Below are 11,546 nucleotides of genomic sequence, written 5' to 3'. Positions count from 1 at the left end.
CCATCCCGTCACAATTTCAAGCCTTTTTAAATCGAATCGGCTGTGGGAACCCAAAAAGCTTTCAACAGGACAGTGGAAATTCACACATATGTAAACAGGAAGTGTACAGGGGCTATGATGATACAGAAACCACGGGAATGCACCTAATGACATCAGAAGCGCTCATCTGAAATTTTGTCAGAGAAACCACACAACACAAAAGAAAGCACTCAAAGCGAACACAATCCGAACAGAAAGCCATTCGTATTACGCACTCGGGAGAATCATTTTGTTTTGCACAAAACACCAGGACACGAGTCATCCTAAACAATCAATCACCTGTGGAACTAGTGACACCTGTTGCACCCAGACTCAATGCACACATACAGAACCGCGTCATGTGGGATTTTCACAGACTCACAACCTCACATGAAGAAAACAAACAAAACGAACAAAAAAAAATATCAAAACACATTTCAATTTCCACTCCCCCCAAAACAATGTCTAATGATTAGAAATAAACCCTAGCTAGTCCCCTCTTCGCGTATCGACAAATTTAAACATCCGTAAATTGTATTCAGATGGTAAAGGATAAACAAAATCAGAGAATAACTGACATTGGTGCATTCAAAAACAAACAAAAAAACTGAGGGGAGGATCACAAGAATGTTTAATATGGAAAAAAAACAGTCAGAGAGCCCGTGTACACAAATAGTGAGTCCAGGAACGGAGGGGTGTATGTGTTGTTCTCTAAAAGTCCGTATCAGTACGTTGCTAATAACGGAGAGCGCCGAAGACGTGACTTCTAAAACGAATTAACGACAAATTTTTTAAAAAGCGCAAAACATTTGCCTGATGCAATAACGCGTTTTCCTTTTTATTCGCAGATAATATTTAAGAACTTTGCTTTTGTAAAACGGAACATTTTAAAAATAACAGAAAAGCAGGAATTCAACCTACAAGATAACGGGGCGATGATTTCACGTTGATTTCAGAACTCCTGATTGCTAAGATCTTTCAGAACGGCCGAGAGGTGGGGGCGAGGGGGGGTTAAAAGAAACGTCTTTAAAACGAGCGGAACGAGATCAGAGTGCGTGACACACAAAACAAAAACCTCCATGATTCTTAATTGTACGATGGGTAATAAATTCAAATATGTTTATATTTAGACAGACCCGAATGAAGTAGGCTCCAAATCACGCCCTATCCTACCTATGACTTGTGCAGCTTTAGAAGAAATCAGAGACGTTAACTGTATAAAGGCATTTTCTTGGTTTATACTTTTTAAAGATATATACTTGTGTAATAAAACGATGAATAATATACCTCTACTATTCTTTAAATAAATCCATAATCACTCTGCTACATCTGAAAACTATGGTCCTGGCCCTGACAGAGTAATCAGGAGAAATGGTGTTTCCTAATGACGGTGGTGATGACGATCTAGATTGGCTTTGACTAGCGTTGGACAGAAACCTTAAGGACCGCTGCATGGAAGTCTTGAAAATACTGACGATGCGTACACCTTTTGGCGGGGGATGGGGGTGGTGGTGGGGGGAAGTGCTGCCCGAAAGTGAACTGTACATACAATGATAACTTTTATTCATTTATTTTTTTTTTACACTTAACTGAGTGATGTTACAGTACATAAGTTATTTACAACTGTGCAGTAATGTGTGGCAAAATAAATTATCTAGAAGGCAGCGAGAATACATTGGTTAATGATTATAAAAACTGTACATCATTTACGGAATACTTTTTTTTTTTTTTCAGTTTTGTATTTTTTCCATTAAACTAATGTTGGCTCTGTAGTGTTTCAAGTCACTTCCTCAGAAAGGGAACAATGAAATGCCCGAGTAAAGAAAGACATAAACCAAAAACAAACATTAAAAAAAAAAAAAAAAAAAAAAAGAAAAGAAAAACTATAATCTTGTAAAGTCCTTGTCTCGTGATTTGTGACAGCAACATTTGCTCTTTCATTAGTCTTTTTTTTCCTTATGCAGTTGTTTAAAACCAGGCATGTCAGACCTGGCTTAGGGACCATCCATCCATCCATCCATGCTTTTGATCCAGCGTCTGGGACCAAATGCACTGTTGTCACCACGTGAGGGCACTCCGGGTCTCATGCCCTAAAACTGAACGCAGTCTCTCCTCCTGGCTCTGTTACTGAGCTGCCGCCCCCTGCACGCAGCTTCCTGCCCTGAACGTGGGGCCGCATGGGGTGCTGTACAGCAGGAAAGACGCTCTCTCCACTGCCGTAGGCATCATAGACTCAGGTTCAAACAGGTAGAGGTTAGTTAGCACTCCTGTCGCGCTCTTGCGTGTCTTTTTTTTTTGTGCCTGCACATCGAGGTGTTGACCGTGTACGGAGTTCTGTGTCCACCACTGTGCCGTCTGTCCCCTTGTTCTGGAGCACATAGGTGGACGAACCTGTCTCAAGCTCCTGGTTTGTCGTAACTTAGCATGGGATGGGACAGAGAAAAATTCTGTCCCATATGTTCGCCCAAATAACCCAAGACAGGAGGGACAAGGTTCAAAGCAGTTTTGCTTTTTAAATCCCAAACAAAACCATAAAAACTTGAGGATAAAAGTGCAAGTTGTGTTTTTTTTCTCCCGTAAAAAGACGGTTCCTCCTCGGGCAGAAAAGGATGAGTTTGTCATTTACCTTTTTCTATATAATATATATTTTCTCTCCTCAAAGAAATCTCCTCAAACCGGCTAGCCCTTACCGAACTTTGTTTGATGTCTCTTTGATAGATGATTAATATTAGACCGAACTCTCAGAGTCTGAATGTGTGTCGGTGTCACGCAGGCAACAGTACAAAGTCGTCATTGACGTCGACCATTGGCACATAGAAGGAGGGGACCTCGTTCACACACAGAGACTTGTGTCCAGCAGGGTCCAGCTCCTGTACCTTGAGTTGCCACTCCATTCTCTGCACTGCATTCAGAGCGGCGGCCTCATGCTGCTGCCGCATCAGCAAACACGTCTGTCAGAAAATAAAGATCGGAGTTAGACTTTGGAAAATATTTGCACATTTAAGGCTTAAAAAAAGTTAACCAATTAAATTTGCCTACAGAATATTATTTAAAGCCATTATTATTAAATGAAAAAGTATCAAGTAAGACTTAGAAATAAATAATTTATTGGATTCAACATAAAACATATTATACATAAATGTCTAAGCTACAATGGCCTATATGAGAACATGAATCTCAAAATTTGGCAACATCTCAAAACAGTTTGGTTACCAGTCATTGTACATTATTCCTATTATTTGTTCAGACTGATGAATCATTCATTCAATGAAGTAAACGGCTCAGTTTATTACACTGTTGAAAATCATTTAAAACTTTCATTGCACTGCATAAGGAAGCCTCTCACCTTCATGCGGTCGTACTTATCATCCACATCTTGAATCCAGGAGATAAACTGCCGAGCATTAAAGCGATCTCTCACGGACTTGTTTTCATCCCCCTGAAGAACACAATTTGTTACAGATGTAAGAAAATCTGTGCTAAAAGGCTTTTAACATCTTTGGTGTGTTAACACTAATCGTTAAAATGAGTACGTACTTGGCTTTCTGATGGCATGTTGTAGACTTCTGAGTCCAGCAGCATTGTGCAAGCACTGAAAGGAACGGCCTGATTTGCGATCGTTCTTGCTGCCCTGCAATGAACACGAAGCACTTCCTGCTCACAAGATACTATCAGCTTCTCCTGTAAGGGGACATTAAATCAGAGTCAGACTGGACATCCCATACCTCATGAGCATTCATTTAATAACCAAGGTACAAAGCTAGTAAAACGTGTTGAAATGATCAAGGTCTGCAAGAGAGAACATCAGAAGAAAATGAAATGGGAAGCATGATCATACTGCAATATGCTTACTTAGTTGAAATGTATATTGCAGATAAGTTGTTATTCTATTACACAAACCCTTTGATGACTCATCAAAGGATTTGTGCCGTGTGATCACTGCATCCAAACGGGGTGACTTCTGAAATGCGCTCAGTGATGCGTTGAGGGGAAAAAACTGACAGAGAAAAACAGAGGGAAAGACTGAAACCAAAGAGTAAAAGTTTACCCTCTCGATGCTGTGCTGCAGTCTTAGTTTTCCTCTCACTGCCTCTTGTTGTCTGAACAGCTCCTTCAGAGGCTCCGACAAAGATGGGGGTGGAGCAATCTAAGATAGTAAGAGAAAATGTTCATGTCTCGTCATTCTACAAGACTCTGCATTTGAATGACTAATGTTCAGAAGGACATTCTCACAGCTTAATGGAGATAATATAATGTGTCCTAACCAAGAATGGTCCAAATTCTTCCTCCATAAAACATCAAATATGATTGCGGCTGTGCAGTGATGCACATCATTTTCACTTCGAGCATGGACAGAAAATTACTTGTGAGTAATATAATTTAACTCTTGGTTAGGACAGTGTTAAGTGTCTTTATGCATAGAGTACACACACACACAAACAAATCTTACCACAGGAATATGAAGCTTGCTCAAAGGCTTGCCATCAAGCAGATAGGATCCTGTGTATGTCACATACTCCGCATAACACTGGGGAGCTTGAGGTGTTATGTAACACAAAATCTTCCTCTTTTCCTCAATTTTCTTGCGGATCTGAAGGTACTCAAAATATGGGTTGGAACGGTCACTGTGGTAGGGTTCTATTTCATCCAATTTGATGGCATTCACAATGACTGCCAGTGTCTGCTGGATCATCTCGCGAGTCTGCTTCATTGCAGTGTTCACAAGCTGAACCTGCACCTGTTGCTGGCCTGATTTCGGAAACTTCCTCTTGCGGGGATGTTGAGACTGGTTGTCGTCATCTTCAACAGGCCTGCCTTTTGTTTTGGTGATTAGTGCAGGGGCAGGAGTAGACGTTTGAGCTGTGGAGGAGCTGATGGGCTCTTTCTCCTTTTCTACAGTGACACAAGAGGTGGTCACACTTGTGGTGACTGATGAGGTGGATACTGAACAGGTGATGCCTGATGAGCTTAGCGCGGCACTCTGCTTGCTCTGATTGGCCAGCATCTGAGCCTTTTTCCGAGTCATCCTCTGAGGTATTTCCTCAATTTTCTTGGGTGCCTCAGACACTGGTATGGTCACTGATAACTTGGCGGTTGTTTCAAGAGTCTCCGGGACTTGGGTGCTGCTAGGGACTGAGACAGCTGGAACCTGAACAGAAGGATGAGGGCTACATGAGGTACCCAAAGCTACCACAGGATTTTGTCCCAATGAAAGTGGTTTTGTGGTGACTGGTAGATCCAAGTATTGTACCATAACAGATGGCATCATGGAATCTGGCGGTGTTTCTTTTTGCCTGTATTCATGGTCCTTATCACTTTCAGGAGAGTACAGGTTACTGTTGTTTTCATTTTCTTCTTCAAATGCTCCCCTCTCCTCTGGAATTGCTTCTTTCATGGGAGGAACATCCGGTATGTTCTGAGGCTCTGGCTCCAACTCGCATTGTGGTCTACAGACATTGTCGCTTATTGGGGGAATCAAATCCTGACCAGATTCAGTTGGAGACACAACTGCAGGAGAACAAGGAGTTTTGGACAAACTTGGCAGGTCAACATCCATTATGTCATTTTCGCTCGTCTCAATGACTGGTGGCCTTGTCTGCTTACTCTCTGCAGTCTCTGCGGCTGTCATATCGGGGTCCTGTATCTCTTTCTCTTGAAAAGGAAGGTCTGGTATAGAGAAGGGACCCATGTCATCCATTTCATCAGCTGCACCAGAGAATGGATCTACCCATGAAACAACAGGTTCTTGGCTGACTGGTGGGGCTACAGGCATGCTGTTCTCGGCAGCATAGGTGGGAGAGTCTTGACTATTGTCTTTCATCATACATGAGGGCTCTAGGTCCATCGAAGCTTCCTCAGGATTTGGTTTGCATTCAGTGAAGAAAGTATCTAGTTGAGAGGTTTCTGTCTCCAATGCCTCCGTTACAGGTCTTTCTGGTGATTGAATGTCTTCTACTGTGTCTTTGTGGATCTCATAATGAGTGTCAGGCATTTGTGATGGACAGTATGCTGTAGAAAAGGTAGAGTGAGGTGGTGTCACAGGCATTATACCTGGTATATGCTGCATTTCACAATCAGAGTGTGAATAGGGACTGCTAATCTTTGAAACCGCTGCCTCGACCTCTCTGTAACTCTCGTGAGGTGATTTCATGAGCACTTCTGAATTCCAGCCTAAGGCCTGATCACATGAGTTGTCCATGTAGTTGTCCTGCAGATGGGTTGGTGTAATTGGAAGTACATCAGGATCTCTTCTATCTGGACATTCGAGCCAAGCCTTTTTGTCAGGTTCCTCAATCCCGAGTGTATAAGTGGGATCGTTCCTAGACTGTATGGTCTCGTCTGCAGAGTGGTGACCTTCTCTGGCATCCTCAATGAAATCATCATCTTCCTCCTCCTCCTCCTCATCTTCTTGCTCTTCAACAGCAGGAGGCAAGTAGTCACTCCCACTAACAGGGTGGGCTGGTGTTAGACCGGGTCCACTCTGGTGTGGCTCTGAAAGATCTTCAATATCCATGGGAGGCAGGGCAGCAGGGGCTGGAGTTGGGGGAGCAGCTATATCCAGACAAGGCTCTTGGGGGTCGGGTCTATGGACTGGAGTTGAGGGCTTCATGAGATAGTTGTTAAAGACACTCCCAGGGTGTTCACTGCCATCGTTGATGGAATTTACAGTAGATGGTAAGTCATCTGGTACATTATCATGTTGTGATGGGTCAGGCCTGGGAGACATCATGTCGATAGGCGATAAGCAGAAAGAAGAAGAAATGCAATTAAGTCTGTCAGCTGCCATCTTGTCCTCAGTGAGATGTGAGGCTGAAGACTCGAATGCTGTGCCGTCTTGTATATGTTGCTGTCTTAACTTTTCTGCCTCTACTTTAAACTCAATCTCAAGTGGTCGCCGGACATCAGAGGTGACAGACCGACTCACAAGGGGTAACTGCATGTTCTTTGCTGGTGTTATGCATGTTCCCTCCTGGAAGTTACTTGACGAGTTCGAATATCTATCGAAGAATGAAGGAGAGCAGGCGTTCATGGACATGGTTGTGGCAGAGGAATTCTGACACTCAAGACCCTCAAACATGATGTCAGGATAGTCCTCCGCACTGCATGATGGAGTGCGTGGAGTTTGCATGACTTCCTCATAGCTTGGACATGAGATCACAGATGTTGGGGTGGGGACACCTGTTGGTCTGTTCTGGTCAGGTCGTGGAGATGCAGGAAGGCTTTCCTTCATTTGGTGGCCAGCGAGCCAGTCTTTTGAGTTCTGGCTGTCCATAGGTTGTGGTTTTCTATCAGGTGACATCATTTGGGTTGGAAGGCTAATATCTTTTATCTTTTTCTCTTTTAAAGCAGTTTCCACTGAAGTAGATTTTTTGGAGACTTCACTACGGTTCTTCTTCAGTTCTTCATTTGACTTAGTTTTATCTTTGAGCTTTGGATCGCCTGATCGATGCCTTAGTTTTTCCATTTGTTTCATTCTCTCTTTGTGTTTCTTATGGCGCTCTTCAATCTCCTGATCTTTTAAACTAAGCATTTTGCCAAAACTCGTTAGTCTAAAATCACCGTCAACCAACAGCTTTTCACGAGGGCGGTTGTCCTTTCGAGTGGTCTCTTTTGACTGTCCGAATTTATCGTTCTCGTCTTTGACCTTTGCCTTGACATCTGTTCTCTCCTTATCCATGATATCTTTATTTCTGTCCTTATTTTTTCCATCAAATTTAGAACCGTCTTCTTTGGATTTCTCTTTAAGACTTGTGACTTGAGTGTTTTCCTTCAGTCCAGATTTCTGTTCCTCTTTTGAGTGCCTAAATGAGCCAAAACCATCTGAATATTTATGCTTTTCTTCTTTTACTTTTTCCTTGTGTTTCTCTTTCTTCTTTTTGTCTTTGATTTTCTCACTGTTCAGGACACTGTTTGTTTTGTCCTTTTTGGACATCTCCTTCTCAAACTCCAGAGTTTTCTCCAAGTCATCCTCACCATCAGCTTTGGAACCATATGGAAAAGTGTAAGGGTCAGCCTCCAAAGGCATGGGCTCCTTGTCAAAGGGCAAGCTTTCTCTGCGGCCATAGGATTCTCTGATTTCCTCAGACTTATCTTTTTTCTCTCCCTTTTCTTTCTTGACTTTCTCCTTTTCTTTGTCATGACTCTTTTTGGAGGACGAGGATGAGGAATGTCTATGCCTCTCTTTCTCTCGGAACTTGTCCTGTGCATTAGAGATGGAGATGGACTCTCTCCTTTCCTCAGATATGTCGGGTATGCTGATGTTGGAGGAATCATAGAAGCTGCTTAGAACAGGCTCATGACCTCTGTCTGTGAAACTGTCTGATGAAATTTCACTATTTCTATCATTGGAATCATCTTTGTAATCATTCATCGCCTCTTCCTCAAGTTTCTCCAACAAGGATTTCTCATTTTCACCACTCCCCTTTGAAAATTTACGTTCTTTTAAGTGCTCTGTCTTGTCTTTGTATTTATTTTTGCCCTTTTCTTCACTGACATCTCTCTTGTCGAGAAGTTTCTGTTTGCTTTTCTTGTCTTGATTTGAATCCACAGATGCTCTGTCCTTGCGTTCCTTGTGTTTAGTGTCAGTTGAATCTTTATCCTTTTTATCTTTGTGTTTTTCCATGGAGGCTTTTCTCTCTTTTCCAGCATCAAATGCTGCCTTCTCCTTTTTCTTATCTTTATGTTCCTTGTCTTTTTGTTTTTCTGTGGAATGCGTTTTGCCCTCAGAGTATTTCTTATGTTTATCTGTCTGGAAATTGTCCATTTCATCTCTGTCAGGTGTGGAATCTTTCCTGTGCGAATCTGACAGTCCAAGAGAGTCGCTAAATTTTGCAACACCCCCATTATAATTGTCATCTTCATCCTCACTCTCATCTGTAAAAATATCTGCAATTGTATACCAAGTCTTCTCTCTCACTTTTTCAGGTTTTCTCTCTTCTTTCTTAAACTCCAAGAAGTCTTTGTCTCTGTCAGCATGTTTGTCCTGTGATGTCTTTTCTTTCTTTTCTTTATTCTGTTCAGATGACATCTTCCTTTCTTTTTCTTTGCCATGAGAATCTTTATGCTTTTCTTTAACCACATCTCGCTTGTCTTTGGAGGACCTTTCTGGATCTTTCTCTTTCATTGACCTATCCATTGAATTTTTCTCAGGTTTCTCCTTTTCCTGATCCAAATTTCTGTCCTTAGGCTTATCCTTGTGTTTTTCTCCTTTGGACTTTTCTTTCTTTTCCACACCATCCATTTTCTTCTCCCTTTCCTTTCCAGAGTGGTTCCTTTCCCTGGGGTCAGACTTACAAGTGGTTTCATTCTCTGGTTTATCTTTAAAGAAGGCCTCGCTCCCATAGTCATCTCTCAAAGATTCTTGTTTAGTTTTGGAGTCTTTCCTTTCTTTAGTAAACTCATAGGAATCTTTTCTGTCTCTGCTGCCATCCACAGAATCCTTCTCTTTTTTCTCTTTGACACCCTCCGCTGATTCTTTTCGTTTCTTGTCCTTTTCCAGCGACTGACCAGAATTAAACTTTTGTTTGTCTGTCCAGTCTTTTTTCTTTTCGGCATTCTTTTCAGAAGATTCCTTGTCTTTCTTCTTTGAGGCTGTTTCCTTTTCAGAACGTTTTTCTCCATGATCTGGCTTTTTATCTTTGACCTTATTTTCCTTTTTTCTATCCCTGCTTTCCTCCTTGACTGTTTCTACAATTAACTTAACCGCATTATTTGCTTTGTATTCTTTTACAGGAGAGTCCCAGCTATCATCTCCATAAAGGGAACTGTCAGAAGACATGTCTGACTGCCACCGATCATGGGGGTCATCAGACGCACTCATCTTTGTGTCCTCTAGTAGGTGATTTTTTAAGTCAAAGTCCTCATAATCAGGGTCTTCTTTGATGTTTTTCTCCCTCTTAGACTTTTCCTTTTCTTCTTTTATGCTTTTCTCGGATTTAAAATGTTTGTCGTCTTTTTGCTCATTCTTTTTTCCCTCAATTTTGAGGGACTTATCCTTAGACTTTTTCTTTTTATCATCTTTATGGGCTTTCTGCTTCTCCTCTTTTGCCTTGTCTTTGTCTTTTATGCTTCTCTCCTTCTCAGCCTTCAAAGGTTTGTCCCTCTCCTCTTTGCTCACCTTCTCCTTGTTGGACTCCTTTGTCTTCTTTGACCTCTCCTCCTTGATCCCCCTTTGAGTTTCTTTACCTGGCCAGTCCTTGTCTTCTGATTTACCCTTTGACAGTCTGTCCTCCTTCTTAAAATGATCCTTCTCATGTTTGGAAAGTTTGACCCTATTTTCAGAAGGTGACTCTGTTTCAACAATGAGTGACTTCTGCCGTGTGTCATCAAAGTCAAAAGAAAAGCTCTTGACAAATTTTTCATTCATGTCTTGACTCAACACAACACTTGGAGCCTTATCTTTTTCCTTACTCTTGTGTTTGTGTTTCACTTTGTGTTTCTTTAACACTTTTCCATCTTTGTCTGTTTTAGAAATGGCCCCATCTGTGTTTGAGTTCTTGTAAAACTCTGAGTTCTTTTTGTCTACCGCATTGGTATGTGTGTTGTTTTTCTTTCTGCTGTCTTGCACTTTCTTTTTCACCTGTTTCACAGACTCAATGCTGGAGTCGGCAGAAGAGTAGTCTGACTCGCTGGAAAGCCTTGTTCTCACTGAGTCCGAGAGGGAACTGACATCAGACCACGTTGGAGAAGACACAGTCTTCCAGCCATCTGTCCTCCATTGCTTCGGGTGCTGCTCTGCCAGAGACTGTGTGTGTTTCTGAGAGCTCAGAGCCCCATGCGTGGAGGATGAATTCGAGACAGACAAAGAACTGAAAACAGAGGGGTCTTTGAGGCTCAATGTAGAAGAGTCCTTGACGCAGTTTGCACTCTGCATGGATCCTTTATCATCCTCACTCTCCAGGTCCCCAATCTCAGAATCTGAGGTGCAAAACTTGTCGTTCACTTTACCAAAGCGCACTTCCTTACTGACGTTATTCTTCGTCTCCTTCTTCCTCTTCTTCTTGACTTTATTTTTGTCTTTTTGCTGCTTTGAGCTCAGCGACGTTGAGTCTCGGCTCTTGACATTGGTCTGAGGTGCAGTTTGCCTTGGTGTGGTTGTGGGTGTGAAACACAACGTCCTGTCGTCCTCGTCCGAGCTGTTGCTGTCTGACAGGATCCTGCGCACAGCCTTCTTTGGTGTTAGCGAGTTGCTTTTGGAATAAGTTTTAACCTCCATTTTGGGTATGGAGATAAAGTTGTTTGTTTTGCTGACGGGATCCTTGCGAAACTCTTTCTTGAGCAGATGCTTGTCGTCCACAGGTGGGACACGCTCCTCCTCGTCGTCCTCGTCAAACTCGTACTCATCCTTGATGGGAGTTGTGGTGGATTTGGGTGGATCCATGCCCTTCCCTTTTAACTTTAAGCCCTTCTCAAACTCTGAGTCTGTATTATTGCCATCAACAGAGCTGGATGGGGCAAATGATGGGGCATCTTCCTCTTCAGAAGAATCTGCAGATGCAAACAAGAACTCATAATATCAATGTAAGGTA

General features: G+C 42.3%; 1 protein-coding gene across 1 annotated transcript in view; it reads right to left on the bottom strand.

Annotated features, from left to right (window-relative positions):
* Positions 1–11,546, bottom strand: part of ankrd11 (ankyrin repeat domain 11) — a 98,327-nt gene that overhangs the window by 865 nt on the left and 85,916 nt on the right. Inside the window, exons 9-13 of the mRNA XM_043243701.1 lie at positions 4,469–11,505; positions 4,067–4,165; positions 3,556–3,699; positions 3,365–3,457; positions 1–2,969 (exon numbers count right to left, since the gene is read on the bottom strand). The exon at positions 1–2,969 is cut by the window's left edge and continues 865 nt beyond it. Coding sequence (XP_043099636.1) covers positions 2,784–2,969; positions 3,365–3,457; positions 3,556–3,699; positions 4,067–4,165; positions 4,469–11,505 — 7,559 coding nt within the window. The 3' untranslated portion in view covers positions 1–2,783. The remainder of the gene's footprint in view (positions 2,970–3,364; positions 3,458–3,555; positions 3,700–4,066; positions 4,166–4,468; positions 11,506–11,546) is intronic.

Source organism: Puntigrus tetrazona, chromosome 7 (genome assembly GCF_018831695.1).
Source record: "Puntigrus tetrazona isolate hp1 chromosome 7, ASM1883169v1, whole genome shotgun sequence".
NCBI lineage: Eukaryota > Metazoa > Chordata > Actinopteri > Cypriniformes > Cyprinidae > Puntigrus > Puntigrus tetrazona.
The sequence above is the reverse complement of the archived record's forward strand: the minus strand, read 5'-3'. Positions and strand labels throughout refer to the sequence as shown.